At 39.3% G+C, this 17500-nt stretch overlaps 1 protein-coding gene across 1 annotated transcript in view; it reads left to right on the top strand.

The window, feature by feature from the left end:
* Positions 1-17500, top strand: part of LOC137616679 (uncharacterized) — a 49089-nt gene that overhangs the window by 22229 nt on the left and 9360 nt on the right. Inside the window, exons 6-8 of the mRNA XM_068346610.1 lie at positions 9396-9540; positions 12749-12879; positions 17188-17347. Coding sequence (XP_068202711.1) covers positions 9396-9540; positions 12749-12879; positions 17188-17347 — 436 coding nt within the window. The remainder of the gene's footprint in view (positions 1-9395; positions 9541-12748; positions 12880-17187; positions 17348-17500) is intronic.

Raw genomic sequence — 17500 nt, 5'->3', positions numbered from 1 at the left:
GATCCCTTGGGCTTATAGCATCTTGCTTTTCCAACTTATGTTGTAGCTTAGTAAATAATAATAATAATAATAATAATAATAATAATAATAATATGAACCATAAGTATGGAACTTTTGTGATCACTACAGAAACTATATTAGGTCAATAGTGAATGGATTATTTTTATAATATTATATTTAAAATTACATCCATTTATATATACAGTGTATATATATATATATATATATATATATATATATATATATATATATATATATATATATGCATAGTATATACATACATACATACATACATACATACATACATACACATTAATTATTATTATTATGGGTAGTTTTTAGGTAAATGTTACTGTCCCTTACCTCTGCCATTCATAAGTGACCTTTAAACCTGTAAATATACCTAAGTAAGAAAAACAAATACCTTATTACAGTATAAGAAAAGGAATGGTGCTATTTCAGTTCAAGTAGAATATATACGAAGTCTGATCATCATCTCTTCCTACGCCTATTGACGCAAAGGGCCTCTTTTAGATTTCGCCAGTCGTCTCTATCTTGAGCTTTTAATTTAATACTTCTCCATTCTTCATCTCCTACTTCCCGCTTCATAGTCCTCAGCCATGTAGGCCTAGGGCTTCCAGTTCTCCTAGTGCTTGCTAAGGATGTAATATTATATAGTATGGTTCGCTATCTTTCAACGGTTAACCTTAACGACACAGATTTTAATTCTGACGTAGAAAGACAGTTTGTTATTTTCAATTCTGAAATACTAATGATTTCAGGTCTCTCTGCGCGACGTTGCTGAATTCACATAAATCTTGCAGGCAATTCAAGAGCATTTATGAATATGCAAAACTAATTTCGAATTAATTTTGATGTCACTTACGTATTAAGCTAAAAATGAAACTATCTCCCAGAGCTTTTTTCATCGGTTAAAATGAATGAATAAATGAATGAATATATAAATACACATGATTCTTTTTCTGGGGAAGAGTATTAGAATTGACGTTATTCATTAATGGTCCAGTTTCATTAGCCAACATCATTGGTGGAGTTGTGGTGAAATGCTAATTATGCTTTACCTAGTGTACGCGACCCGTCAAAAATGATGGGTAAATATTTACATAGATATATACAGTTGGTTTCATTAATTCTGGTACAGTGTCGCCTCTTTGGCTTCCCATAAAGTGTACCGGAATTAATGAAGCCAACTGTACGCACACAAACACGTGCACACACATATTCAACCCTTCCCAGCCCCTCCCCATTTCCTAACTACAACTAGGCAGCTTCGGTAATTTGTGGGAAATTGTGTTATCCAAGTGTAGCACTTTGGGTACCCCCTCTCACCAGGTTATGACTACTCCCAGTCTTTATACATTAGGATGAAAAATGTTTAAAGCTTAATTTGAGGTACTCAAAGAAATAAGCTTTAACGAGAAGGCTTTCCATATAGCATTGCACTGAAATTCAATTTATTCTTTTAAAAAGTCTAAAGAAAATGTAATATATTGCTTGAATACATTTCGTTATGTATTTCACCTTATCATCAGAATATAATCAAATGTTGGCAATGAAAGAGTTAACAACTATTGCAAACAACTATTGCAAATTGATGTAGTCATTGTTTGAAAAATAGAAGCAGTTTGGCATAATAGGAAATAGATTGTGTTCGATCATGTAAAATCCCTACAATTACGAAAGCTGTTAGGTCACAGCACATTAAAAATATTTTTTTCTTAGCAATTAGAGATTGTAATGTGTAATATTTCATTTAATACATTTTATTTCCCGTACAGCAACAAATTATACTATTTCCTATTAGTAATGTTCACATACTGTATATTGCATATCATGTTATTCCCCTCTACTTAAACAAGTTCTCTTGCTTGAGTCTACACTCGGGCACACTATTCTAATTTCTCTTCCTCTTGTTTTTTTGAAGTTTTTTCATCGTTTCTATAGGAAATATTTATTTTAATGTTGTTACTGTTCTTAAGATATTTTATTTTTCCTTGTTTCCTTTCTTCACTGGGCTATTTTCCAAGTTGTGGCCCCCTGGGCTTATAGCATCCTTCTTTTCCATCTAGGGTTGTAGCTTAGCAAGTAATAATAATAATAATTAATAATAATAATAATAATAATAATAATAATAATAATAATAATAATAATACTGTAAGTGTTTTGTACCCGAAATTATGGAGGAAAAAGAATTCATATGAATTTCAAGTTAACCCTCGGAGTCAATGACCTTAGATGTCAGGATGCTAGACAATTGATAATCAATCAATCAATCAAGTTAACCATTTGTTTTTCGTTTACTATTTGGTTATAGAAAAAATGAAACGGACAATATTGAGGTTACTTTTCCAGATGCCATAAGTTCTTGGAAACGATAAACACTAATTGTCAATTGGACATATAATATTCCTTAATGATTTAGCCAAGTTTATTCTTTTAATATCCATGTCATAATCAATATTTGTCTATACTCACCTTATTTCCTAGACTCCGGACTTATTCAAGTTCATAGAATATGCTGTATTTAATATTAATTTCTTACATTTAAAATAATATATACCAACAACATAAAAATAAAGCCTTTCAATCTTTTGTAGCGCAATTGAGAGATAAGTAGAGAATACTCTTCCCTGTCGTTCTTTGATGAATAATTGAAACTCTTTCAAGAGAAAATGATTAAAATATCAAGCTTTGAATGCATTTATATGTCGTACATTTATGTTTTCGCATATCAGCTATAAGTAAAAATGGGAAGTGTTTACATAAGATAATCTTAGAAAATTATATTTTACTGGAATTAAATAGAATTTATATATGCTGCTTTATTGTCATACTGATCCAAAATTATATTTTACTGGAATTAAATAGAATTTATATATGCTGCTTTATTGTTATACTTATCTAAGTATATAGTTCTTGGAGCAAATTGATATTTGCATTATTACTTGGAAAAGTTCCGCTTTTTATTTTATAACATTACATATAAAAAACACAAATGAAACGTGTAAAACAAAAAAAGGTGAGCCAACTAGAAACGGACATTACAAAAAGGAGTTTTTAATGAATGTTATTACAGCATAAAGCGTTTTATAAGTGCTGGTTATTAGAAAATTGGTATACATCTTCGTAACTTCATTCTTACAAGATTAATCTGTACCTGGCATTAAGTGAACAGTCAAATAACTGTATCATAATAATTTTTTGGTGTTAATTTATGATCATTAATAATATAGCTATTAAAAAGGGGTCTCCCACGCATATAAACACTCTCCATCAAAGGGCTAATTAATTTTATGGTTCACAAATGCTGGGTAATAAACATGCAAGGTACTCAGAATGATCACTTAAAGGTTTAAAGGTCATCCATGAATGGCAAAGGCAAGGGACAGTGACCTTGCCCCAGCAATCAGGACAATGCCCTATTATATGATCAGCGCCCAACCCTCCTCTCCACCCAAGCTAGGACCAGAGAGGACCAGGTAGTGGTTGCCGATAACTCAGCAGTTAGACCTATAGGCTCCACCAAATCCGCCAACCTTAGCTCACAAGGATGATAAGGTTGCAGCCACTAATGGCACTAACGAGTCTGAGCGGGACTCGAACCCCAGTCTGGCAAACACCAGACAGAGACGTTACCAATCAGGCCAGATGTTTGGTTCCTTGTTATATGAAACCAATAGAGTATATAGGTATTCACGACTAAGTAATTAATTTCTTTAATGGTTTTTATAGCCTATTGGAAACGTCCCTGCCTGGTATTTACCGAAGTGGGGTTCGAATCCCGCTCAAATTTGTTAGTTCCTTTGGTAGCTGCAACCTCGTCATCCTTGTGAGCTAAGGATGGGGCTAGTGGGAGCTTACAGGTCTACCTGCTGAGTCATCAGCAGCCATTGCCGGGCCATCCCTAGTCCTAGCTTGGGTGGAGAGATGGCTTAGGGGCTAATTATATGGTCAGTCTCTAGGGCATTGTCCTCCTTGATAGGGTAATGTCACTATCCCTTGCCTCTGTCATTTATGAGTGGTCTTTAAACCATTTGTCGTTTTTAACTTTTTTTTAAGTTTGAATAACAAATAGGAATTTAGTACCAGATGATAAAATCCCATTTATAACCATTTTCCCGAGAAAGCTGAAAATGGGTATTAAGTCTCGCCAGGAGTGCTCTCAATAATTTTGTTTAGATAAAATAAATTAAAAGTTTTAGGTATTATGTAAGGTTGTAAGTCATTCAGTATAGCAAAACCTATTTTTGTTAATTAAGAACATCTTCAATGACTTAATTCACGTATAATGAAAAAAAAACGTCTTTGTTTCTCTTTTATGTCAAAATTACGTATGAGATTTTCCCGGAAATTGTATTCACCGGGTATAAGGGACAGAGTTTTTGGTCCAAGAAAGAAACATCTATCAAAAATGATTCGTTGCTCATTGCTACTGATTTCCATTTTGTCAAACGTGTCCTAATCCTTGTATGCAAAATATGTGTTTTACATAGTGAGTGTAATGACCCTTTTAAGAGTATTATGAGTGTCATGAATTGAAGGGCGCGATCACTGAACTCTGTTATACGTGACGTGTCCCTAGAATAATAATGTGACGTATTTGACAGTATACAGTATTTCCATCACAGTGGAGAATTCCACAAAACCTAACAATTCAGCATGTTGAGAGAGCAAGATTGCATCTTGCTTGCGAGGGTTAGTCAGTACCATTCGAGCGGTCAGTAGACGGGGTTGTGACGGGCCGAGAGAGGGTGTGAACTCAAAGGCAGATTGGAAACGACTGAATTATTTATTAAGGAACACTCTTCTTTATATACAAAACCTCAAGGCAACAGGACATGACCTGTTCGAGAGACAGATAATGTTACTGAGCAAAACAGAGACATGATCATTCAGGTTCTTTTTAGTGCGAGGGAAGAGCGCAGATACAACCATAATATATACAAAATAATTATGTACAATTGTGTGACACACGGTTGGTACATGACTCCCCCCCTAAAAATGACATACTGTACATGTTAAATAGGGCACCCTGATCTAGAGAGGCGAACTGTAGGCGGGTCATCTGGCAGAAGATAAGCAGGTTTTAGACGATCAATGGAGACCCAGTCTTCTTTGCCCCGAATGTTTAGGAGGAATGCTTTCGGACTGCGTCGGATCACAAGGAAAGGGCGCGTGTAAGGGGGCGTTAGTGGTGGCTTGCTGGTGTCGTTGCGCAGGAAGACGTGCGTTGCAGAGTGCAAGTCCGTTGGTATGTGATGCTTCGCTGGGGGCTTGTAAGTCTGGCGGCACGGAGTAAATTTTCCCACGACGTGACGTATGCGCTGGAGATCGTCGGAGGAGGTCGTAGAAGGAAAAAATTCGGCAGGGACGACCAACGGGTCGCCATACACCATTTCGGCTGCCGAGACGTCAAGGGCGTCTTTAGGAGTGGTCCTTAGTCCAAGGAGGAGCCAGGGAAGCTGAGTAAACCAGTTGCAATCCTTGCAGCGGGACATCAAAGCTGCTTTGAGGGTGCGATGAAAACGTTCAACCATTCCATTGGCAGCGGGGTTGTAGGCCGTTGTCTGATGTAGGGTGATGCCCAGGAGATTCGCTAATGACGTCCATAGTTGAGAGGTGAAAGTTGTTCCCCTGTCAGAAGTAATATGCTCAGGGATACCGAATCTTGAAATCCATCCAGAGAGTAAGGCAGATGTACATGAGGCGGACGTTGCAGTTTCCATGGGAATGGCTTCAGGCCAACGAGTGGAGCGGTCGATGACGGTAAACAGGTAACGATGTCCTTGTGATGTGGGTAGGGGGCCTACAACGTCGACGTGAATGTGTGCGAAACGACGCTGAGGTTGAGGAAAGGTGCCCACTCCTGAATCCGTGTGTCGATGTACTTTGGAAGTTTGGCAAGAAGTACACGCACGGACCCAATCCTTAGCATCCTTAGAAATGCCGTGCCAAATGAACTTTGCCTTCAGCAGCTGTGCAGTAGAACGGCACGAGGGATGTGAAAGGCCGTGGATGAAATCAAACACCTGTCGGCGCATGGAAGCAGGAATCCAAGGTCGCGGTCTACCAGTACTGACGTCACAGAGGAGGGTGGTGTTGGAGTCTTCGAGGGGAAAATCCTCCCAACGGAGGGACGTGCAGGATGTCCTACAAGCTTGATACTCTGGATCCTGTCGTTGGGCTTCAGCCAGGGAGTTGTAATCCAATCCCAGTTGAACGGCAGCCAACGTGTTTCTTGACAGGGCATCGGCAACGGGATTCATTTTCCCAGGGACGTATTGGAGGGTGCAATTGTATTCAGCCACGGCGGAGAGATGTCGGCGTTGACGGGCGGACCAGGCGTCAGACTGTCGAGTGAAGGCGTGCACCAGAGGCATGTGGTCTGTACGAATGACGAAGGGCGTACCTTCTAAGAAATGGCGAAAGTGACGGACAGCCAAGTGCACTGCCAGCAATTCTCGATCGAAGGTAGAATAACCCGATTCTGCCTTGGACAGTTTTCTGCTGAAGAAAGCCAATGGGCGGGGCGAGCCTTTGACCACCTGCTCGAGTACTGCACCAATAGCGACGTCGCTGGCATCGGTGGAGAGAAGGAGAGGGGCGTGTGGGATAGGAAAAGTGAGAGCCGCAGCAGTTGATAGGGCCTTCTTTGCATTGCAGAAGGCTGCTTCTTGAAGGGGACCCCACTTCAGGTCCTTTGGCTTGCCCTTGAGGGAGGCGTAGAGGGGAGCAAGAGTGGCGGCAATGGCTGGCAGAAAACGGTGATAATAGTTGATCATGCCCAAGAATTCCTGCAGAGCTTTGACGGTCGAGGGCGTGGGGAAATTCTGAACGGCTGCTACCTTCTCAGGGAGGGGATGGACTCCTTCAGGAGTGATACGGTGCCCTAAGAACGACACTTCGTTGGCGCCAAAGGTACACTTGTCGTACCGGACTACAAGGCCGTTTTGTTGCAGGCGGTCGAGCACGCTGCGCAGGTGACGGAGGTGTTCCTCTTTTGAGGAGGAGAACACAAGTATGTCGTCCACATAACATACACAGAAAGGGAGGTCCCCTAAGATGCCATCCATGAGACGTTGAAACGTTGCCCCAGCATTACGAAGGCCAAAACAGGAGTAATTGAAGGTGTATGTGCCAAACGGAGTGGTAATGGCGGTCTTGGGGATGTCTTCTGGGTTCATAGGCACCTGATAATACCCCTTCAGGAGATCGAGCGTAGAGAAAACCTTCGCTATGTGCAGGTAGGAGGTCACATCGGCAATGTTTGGGAGGGGGTAGTGATCCGGTTCTGTTTGCATGTTCAGGCGCCTGTAATCCCCGCATGGACGGAGGGAGCCGTCTTTCTTCAGAACGATGTGTAAGGGTGACGACCATGGGCTGGAGGCCTTTTGGCAAAGGCCCATTTTCTCCATTTCGGCGAACGTCTGTTTGGCGGCTGCCAATCGTTCCGGTGCTAGACGTCTGAATTTTGCGAAGACTGGGGGTCCCGTCGTCTTGATATGGTGATAAATACCGTGCTTGGCAGTAACCGTGGGCGTTTGGCGAAGTTCTGGACGTGAGGAGGTGGGCGTAGGCATCCGTGGGTGCGCTGATGTGGAGGGCGAGGTTAGAGGGGGCGGGTTGAAGAGGTGTCGACAAGTACGAGTCTGCATTGACCAATCGTCGGTGGGCGACATCGACCAGAAGGTGGAAATGAGAGAGGAAATCCGCACCGAGGATTGGCATTGTGACGTCAGCAACGAGAAACTTCCAATTGAATTTACCGTTTCCGAACGATAATGTGAGGTTCTCGTAACCGTAGGTGGGTATCGCAGATCCGTTGGCAGCTACCAAGCGGACGTCGGCAGATGTAGACAGACTACGTTGTGTCTTGAAGAGTTTCCTTGGCAAAAGAGAACGACAAGCACCTGTGTCTACCAAAAATCGCACGCCCGTTCCTGCATCCTGTAAAAAGAAAAGATTAGAAACATGGGAGGCCACCGCCACAAGCGATGGCCTACTTACACGTTTTTTGGCCACTGACAATCTTTGGCACATTTCTTCGCGGTTGCCCCGAATCTGAAGTGGTAGTAGCAAAACTGCGGCGGATGGGAGGTAGAAAGTGGCTGTAGAAGTCGTTCGTTGGGGCGCGAGCGATTGGTGGGTGGTGGGCGGCTTTGTCGCCGCTTCGGCACGTCACGGGGTAGGCATGTATGTCCTACGGCATTCATGTCAGCTTCGGTTGACGTTGAATAGGCATCCTCGTCGTCAGGGGTGGAGGCGTTGATGGAGGTCTTGAAGTGGCTGTCCATAAGGGCGTCGGCTTTGGTCATCAAGTCCTTTATGGGTAAACTATCGACATCGGGTATGGCAGCGCGCACAGGTTCAGGTAAACGGCGTATCCAAAGGGCACGGAGTAGGTTCACCTCACGAGGAGAGCCGTCTGCGGCAGGTTGAAGGCGAGCGATACTGGTCATTTCCCTGAGGGCAAGCGAAGCCCTTTGGTCCCCCAACGGTTGTTGCGAGAGCTGAAAAAGCTTTGCTATACGGGCGGCTGGCGACGGCGAGTACTGCTGCAGAAGGTATGATTTGAGGTCGTCATACGCTATTGGGGTGTCTCCTTGTTCACAAAGCCAGTCGGATATTTCTGGGAAGGTGTCCTCGGGTATCGCCGCGAGAACATAATCCGCTTTGGTGGTTGAGCGAGTCACGCCCCTGATACGAAACTGGTCTCCTGAGCGCTGAAACCAAGCAAACGCTTCTCCGGTGGCGAACGGTGAAAGTTTCAATGGGGCGGCGCCAACTGCTGTCGTAGAGTCTGTCTCCGTCATAGTACCAACGATGGAGGGGCGAGGGAGGTGGGAGTGGAAGGCAGTGGGAGCGAGTCGACTTCCGGGGTCACCAATGTGACGGGCCGAGAGAGGGTGTGAACTCAAAGGCAGATTGGAAACGACTGAGTTATTTATTAAGGAACACTCTTCTTTATATACAAAACCTCAAGGCAACAGGACATGACCTGTTCGAGAGACAGATAATGTTACTGAGCAAAACAGAGACATGATCATTCAGGTTCTTTTTAGTGCGAGGGAAGAGCGCAGATACAACCATAATATATACAAAATAATTATGTACAATTGTGTGACACACAGTTGGTACAAGGTACTCACCCGAGAGTATAATCAAGTGAAAAAAACCTATGTTCCGATATATCATTATCCGTTGACATGGGACAAACGTACCCACTAGAAATGCATTAGTCATTAATGTTTTTGTATTATACAGCTGGTTTAATTTTCCAATATATGCATATGCACTGTTTGTGTTTTAATTTTTAATGATTTTAAACATGCCCCCAGTCATTAACATTAAACCTTATCACCACGTCTTGATAGATAGAGGACGGAGGCAACATAACAACGGCCAAGCTGCGGATGACGGTCCATCGGGAAGATGACAACAAGACTCTGGCCTGCAAGGCTATGAACCCGGCCCTTCCGGACAGGGTCCTCGAGGACTCTACCAGGCTCGTTATCCTTTGTGAGTATCTATTTCACCTTCATGTTTATTCCTTCACTAGTGTAAGCGACATGACAAAAATGAGGGCAAAATATATATATATATATATATATATATATATATATATATATATATATATATGCATGCACACGCTCCCTCCTCCACTAGGGTATGGCTACCCTCCCTCTCCTACCAGAGGGATGGGGAGAGCTGAGCGTGACTGAAATATATATATATATATATATATATATATATATATATATATATATGTGTGTGTGTGTGTGTGTGTGTGTGTGTATGTGTATGTGTATATATACATATATATATTTATATATATATATATATATATATATATATATATATATATATATATATATATACATCTTATGTTTTACTAAATCATTTTATCATATTGGATAAGATATGTATATATATGTATATATATATATATATATATATATATATATATATATATATATATATATCTTATGTTTTACTAAATCATTTTATCATATTGGATGAGATGTTTTTATTTCAACCCCCAACTCAGGTTTTCTGAAGTAGACATATTCTGTAATTCTGTTTTTACAAGCTTAGTTTCCTTCAACATAATTCATATTACTCCATTTATCTTTTGGATATCACAAGGTAACGCTAAAATGTTTTTATTTCAACCACAGCAATCTGATTTTCTGAAGGAAATATATTATGCAATTCTGTTCTTACAATCTTCGTGTACTTATAATTCATATTCAACCATTTATCTTTTGGATATCACAACGCAACACTAAAGCTCCCGAGCCATTTCTCCTAATGTTCCTGCAGGAACACAATGATGTGAAGAAAGTTCCCTTGAGAACCAAGACTGTGTAATGACATAGTTCTATTGTGGCTGCCGCTTTTCATCAGATGTGGCCGGGAGTGGAAGGAGTCATTAAGATTCTGTTTTGCTTACTTTAGGATATAAATTCAAATGAGAAGGATTTCATGGAAACGCGTGAGTCAGAAACCCCGAGTATAATGGTGATTCCAGACGCTTCTAAGCAAAGCTGGAATGGTAAACACGAATTAATGCATTAAACTCATCAATATTTATTAGTCTTGTCTCTGACAACTTGTTTGGCAGACCGAGATGGAGCTGTTCGTTTACAACAATAACTGGGACAATAATAGCTACTACTACTAATACTACTGCTAATGTACTTATACTACTACTACTATTAATGCTGCTACTACTACTACTGCTACTGTACTTATACTACTACTACTATTAATGCTGCGACTACTACTATTAATTCTACTACTACTACTACTACTATTATTATTATTAATGCTGCTACTACTACTACTACTACTACTACTAGCAGCAGCAATTATAATGATAATAATAACAATTCTCAGACTTTCTGAACAATTCGAATAACAACACACCTAATTTGGGTCAGTTTCTAATTTCAAAATACACAACAAAGTCCCCATCAGGGTTATAATTATACATGAAATCATTCAGATTTACACATACAGAAAATTACACAAAGCCTCTCTCATTCAGTGTAATACGCACGTCTACTGATAGAATATATGACTGAAATAAATTCAGTGAATCTTCATGGAAAATCTATATGTTGTCTATCTATGTAATTGTCTGTCTGGTGCTGTGGTGATTTAAGCAGTTCATTCACCTTCTGTAGCAAAGCAAGTCGTTGTTCATCCTCCTCATGGATTTTGTAATGTATAGAACAGTTGGGGATGGTGGCGAAGGATTGGACTGGATTGGGAACAGGAAATTAGCCGACCTAGAGTATGCTGATGACGCTGTCCTTATTAGCAAAACACTACAGGACTTGCAAAGCTTGCTTACGCTATCTTCGAAAATATTGAAAATATTAAAAGCAAACGACATAGAAATATTTATAGTTATTAAATAGAGAAGAACTTAGAAATTTACTTTGCCTGGCTCTCCTTGGTCCTAGCTTTGGTGGAGAAGGGGCTTGGGCGCTGATCATATGTATGTATGGTCAGTCTTTAGGGTATTGTCGTGTTCGATAGGGCAATGTCACTGTCCCTTGCCTCTGCCATTCATGAGCGACCTTTAAACCTGAAGCTTCATTCCAATCATATCGACTGAGCATTTGAATTCAATTCCTTTTACCATTTCTTCTGAAGACAATTAAATCGTCATTTGAAACGTTTTATTCCTAAATCATTATGATCCTGTTGATCTATTTATGATATTCTATCGACGATGTCGAAACTTATGGAAGGTCAAAATCGTGAGAAAAATATATTAGGAAAAGAATAAAATTCAGAAATGTATATTATTATTATTATTATTATTATTATTATTATTATTATTATTATTATTATTATTATTATTATTATTATTATTATTATTACTTGCTAAGCTAAAACCCTAGTTGAAAAAGCAGGATGTTATAAACGCAAGGGCTCCAACAGTGAAAATTAGCCCACTGAGAAAGGAAATAAAGAAATAAATAAATGATATGAGAAGTAATGAACAATTAAAATGAAATATTTTAAAAACCGTAACAACATTAAAACAGATATTTCACATATAAACTATAAAAAGACTTATGTCATCCTGTTCAACATAAAAAAAAAAAAACATTTTCTGCAAGTTTGAACATTTGAAGTTCTACCGATTCAACTACCCTATTAAAAAGATTATTCCACAACTTGGTCATAGCTGGAATAAAACTTCTAGAATACTGTGATGTATTGAGCCTCCAGAAGGAGAAGGCCTGACTATTAGAATTAACTGCATGACCAGTATTACGAACAGTAATGTACCTTTATACTGACATAAGTCTTTTCATAGTCTATACATGAATCATCTGTTTTAATTTTGTTAATATTTTTTAAATATTTTATTTGAATTTTTCATTACTTATATCGTTTATTTATTTCCTTATTTCCTTTCCTCACTGGGCTATTTTTCTCTGTTGGAGCCCTTGGACTTATAGCATCTTGCTTTTCCAACTAGGATTGTAGCTTGACTAGTAATAATAATAATAATAATAATAATAATAATAATAATAATAATGATAATAATAATAATAATGATAATAATAATGATAATGATAATAATAATTATTATTATAATAATAATAATAATAATAATAATAATAATAATAATAATAATAATACACTGTTTATTGATAATAAAGCAAAACTCTATCTATTAATGCTTTAACTCTTAAACTTTCAGACCCTCCCGTTGTCAATCTGGCATTAGGCCCAGCCTTGGACCCAACCAGCATAAAGGAAGGAGATGACGTCTACTTCGAGTGCCACGTCTCTGCCAATCCCCAACACTACCGCATCCAGTGGTACCACAATGTAAGTATAGAGTTGTGGTGGTCTATTGAAAACACCGGCCATGGGTTCGAGTCCCGCTCATACTACATAGAAACTATCTGTAAGCTCGCCATCCTTGTGAGATAAGAATGTGGGTGTTTGGAGGAGCCTATAGGTCTGCTTGCTGAGTCGTCAGCAACAATTGCCTGGCCCTCCCTGGTCCTAGCTTGATAGAAAGGTCGCTGATCATATGTACATACATACATATACCAAGGCACTTCCCCCAATTTTGGGGGGTAGCCGACATCAACAAAGAAACAAAAACAAAAAGGGGACCTCTACTCTCTACGTTCCTCCCAGCCTAACAATGGACTCAACCGAGTTCAGCTGGTACTGCTAGGGTGTCACAGCCCACCCTCCCACATTATCCACCACAGATGGAGCTTCATAATGCTGAATCCCCTACTGCTGCTACCTCCGCGGTCATCTAAGGCATCGGAGACAGCAGCAGGGCTTACCGGAACTGCGTCACAATCGCTGGCCATTCATTCCTATTTCTAGCATGTTCTCTTGCCTCGCTCACATCTATCCTCCTATCACCCAGAGCTTCCTTCACTCCATCCATCCACCCAAACCTTGGCCTTCCTCTCGTACTTCTCCCATCAACTCTTGCATTCATCACCTTCTTTAGCAGACAGCCATTTTCCATTCTCTCAACATGGCCAAACCACCTCAACACATTCATATCCACTCTAGCTGCTAACTCATTTCTTACACCCGTTCCCACCCTCACCACTTCGTTCCTAACCCTATCTACTCGAGATACACCAGCCATACTCCTTAGACACTTCATCTCAAACACATTCAATTTCTGTCTCTCCATCACTTTCATTCCCCACAACTCTGATCCATACATCACAGTTGGTACAATCACTTTCTCATATAGAACTCTCTTTACATTCATGCCCAACCCTCTATTTTTTACTACTCCCTTAACTGCCCCCAACACTTTGCAACCTTCATTCACTCTCTGACGTACATCTGCTTCCACTCCACCATTTGCTGCAACAACAGACCCCAAGTACTTAAACTGATCCACCTCCTCAAGTAACTCTCCATTCAACATGACATTCAACCTTGCACCACCTTCCCTTCTCGTACATCTCATAACCTTACTCTTACCCACATTAACTCTCAACTTCCTTCTCTCACACACTCTTCCAAATTCTGTCACTAATTGTCCAAGCTTCTCTTCTGTGTCTGCAACCAGTACAGTATCATCCGCAAACAAAAACTGATTTACCTCCCATTCATGGTCATTCTCGTGTACCAGTTTTAATCCTCGTCCAAGCACTCGAGCATTCACCTCTCTCACCACTCCATCAACATACAAGTTAAACAACCACGGCGACATCACACATCCCTGTCTCAGCCCCACTCTCACCGGAAACCAATCACTCACGTCATTTCCTATCCTAACACATGCTTTACTACCTTTGTAGAAACTTTTCACTGCTTGCAACAACCTTCCACCAACTCCATATAACCTCATCACATTCCACATTGCTTCCCTATTAACTCTATCATACGCTTTCTCCAGATCCATAAACGCAACATACACCTCCTTACCTTCTGCTAAATATTTCTCGCATATCTGCCTAACTGTAAAAATCTGATTCATACAACCCCTACCTCTTCTAAAACCACCCTGTATTTCTAAGATTGCATTCTCTGTTTTATCCTTGATCCTATTAATCATTACTCTACCATACACTTTTCCAACTACGCTTAACAAACTAATACCTCTTGAATTACAACACTCATGCACATCTCCCTTACCCTTATATAGTGGTACAATACATGCACAAACCCAATCTACTGGTGCCATTGACAACACAAAACACATATTAAACAATCTCACCAACCATTCAAGTACAGTCACACCCCCTTCCTTCAACATCTCAGCTCTCACACCATCCATACCAGACGCTTTTCCTACTCTCGTTTCATCTAGTGTTCTCCTCACTTCATCTATTGTAATCTCTCTCTCTTCTCATCTCCCATCACTGACACCTCAACACCTGCAACAGCAATTATATCTGCCTCCCTATTATCCTCAACATTCAGTAAACTTTAAAAATATTCCGCCCATCTTTTCCTTGCCTCCTCTCCTTTTAACAACCTTCCATTTCCATCTTTCACTGTCTCTTCAATTCTTGAGCCAGCCTTTCTTACTCGCTTCACTTCTTTCCAAAACTTCTTCTTATTCTCTTCATATGAATGACCCAATCCCTGACCCCACCTCAGGTCAGCTGCCCTCTTTGCCTCACGTACCTTGCGCTTTACTTCCACATTTTTCTCTTTATATTTTTCATACTTCTCTATACTATTACTCTGCAGCCATTCTTCAAAAGCCTTTTTTTTCTCTTCCACTTTTACCTTCACTCCTTCATTCCACCATTCACTGCCCTTCCTCATGCTGCCTCCAACAACCTTCTTTCCACAAACATCACTTGCAATCCCAACAAAATTTTCTTTTACTAGCTTCCACTCCTCTAAATTGCCAGTTTCTCTTACTTTCACTTCGTCATATATCATTTTCAACCTTTCCTGATATTTACTTTTTACCCCCGGTTTTATTAGCTCTTCAACCCTCACTACCTCCCTTTTACATCCACCTACTCTATTCCCCCATTCTTTTGCTACAACTAATTTTCCTTCCACCAAAAAATGATCAGACATACCGTTAGCCATACTCCTAAACACGTGCACGTCTTTCAATCTTCCAAACATTCTTTTAGTTATCAACACATAATCCATTAATGCCCTTTCTACTACTCTTCCATTTGCCACTCTTACCCATGTATACTTATTTTTATCTTTCTTTTTGAAAAAGCTATTACTTATCACCATCTCTTGCTCAACACATATCTACCAGTCTCTCACCACTCTCATTTTCACCTGATCATATGTATTGTATATTATTATTATTATTGTTATTATTATTACTACTACTACTTGATAAGCTACAATCCTAGTTGGAAAAGCAAGATGCCATAAGCCCAAGGGCTCCAACGAGAAAAATTGCCCAGTGAGGAAAGGAAACAAGGAAAAATAAAATATTTAAGAAGAGTAACAACATTAAAATAAGTATTTCCAACTAGGGATGTAGCTTAGCAAATAATAATAATAATAATAGAAATGTTATCAGACTTTATTTCTACTAATAAAGCAAAATTCCGATCAACATTGCATCTTGGATTAACAATAGCGGCATGTCTGGTTCAATAACAGTGCCTCGGAATTCTTGAGATGCATGTAAGCATCTTGTAAATAAATTCCTAACATTCCTAACGGCGGAGTGGGATAAGATCTATCTCTCTCTCTCTCTCTCTCTCTCTCTCTCTCTCTCTCTCTCTCTCTCTCTCTCTCTCTCTCACACACACACACACGCACACACACACACACACACACACATATATATATATATATATATATATATATATATATATATATATATATATATATATATATACATATATATATATATATATACATATATATATATATATATATATATATATATATATATATATATATACTGTGTGTATGTATATATACTGTGTATATACATATATATATATATATATATATATATATATATGTATATATATATATTTGTATATATATATATATATATATATATATATATATATATATATATATATATGTACACAGTAATATATAAAAAATGTTCGTGTATGCGCATTTACCATGAAGTTATCTCATACGACATTTGGCACAGGAAAATAATCTGTCATTAGAAAACAAACTAATTAATTTCCTTATTTGGAGTCATGTATTTAGTTTGAACGTTATCATTAATTCAATTCTTCAATGATATTTCTTTCTTTACTCCTTCAACGGTGAAAGAGAAAACAATAAAGAGGGCGCGGATGGCTAGAAGATATTGTGAAAGCACTGAATTTGATAAGCAATCTTATAATGTTTCCAGTATTAATCTCTGATGTTTAGTATATTTTATGAAAATTCTTTAGGATTTTAGGCAATGCGCTAAACTGTTCGCGTAGCATCTTGAGGGCATGAATTCCTCCGGAGAGTTCACAAGCAAACTAAATATTCCACAAATATATAAGCAGTTTTTTCTAGCCAAGAAAACTTTACGTACTATAATCGTCCCAAAGATTCTGGGCGAAATAAGCCCCACCTCTATTGACGTCATAGTCAATCACGTTAACGCGAGAGAAACTATGACGTCATCAGGGGTTTGGCTTATTTCACCCAGAATTTCTGCTGAGACTATAGTCGCCCCGTGTATCCTATTTCTAGGGAAAGGAGTTGTCGCACAACAAAAGCTCAGGAATCCTCATGAGCGGATCCAGTCTCGTATTGCCCCGTCTGAAGAGGAGGAAGTCTGGGTCATATAGATGCGCGGCAGCCAACTTGCAAGGGAATTCTACCAGTAGTCCGGTCAACCTTACTGTCAGACGTAAGTTGGATTTAATTTTATCTCTCTCCCTCTCTCTCTCTCTCTCATACATATATATAACACGTTTATGTGTGTAAATACATATACATATATGTATATACAGTAGTATGTATGTATATATACATATAAAGTTAATTATTATAATTAAGTGTA

The sequence above is a fragment of the Palaemon carinicauda genome, chromosome 22 (genome assembly GCF_036898095.1).
Source record: "Palaemon carinicauda isolate YSFRI2023 chromosome 22, ASM3689809v2, whole genome shotgun sequence".
Lineage (NCBI taxonomy): Eukaryota > Metazoa > Arthropoda > Malacostraca > Decapoda > Palaemonidae > Palaemon > Palaemon carinicauda.
The sequence above is the reverse complement of the archived record's forward strand: the minus strand, read 5'-3'. Positions and strand labels throughout refer to the sequence as shown.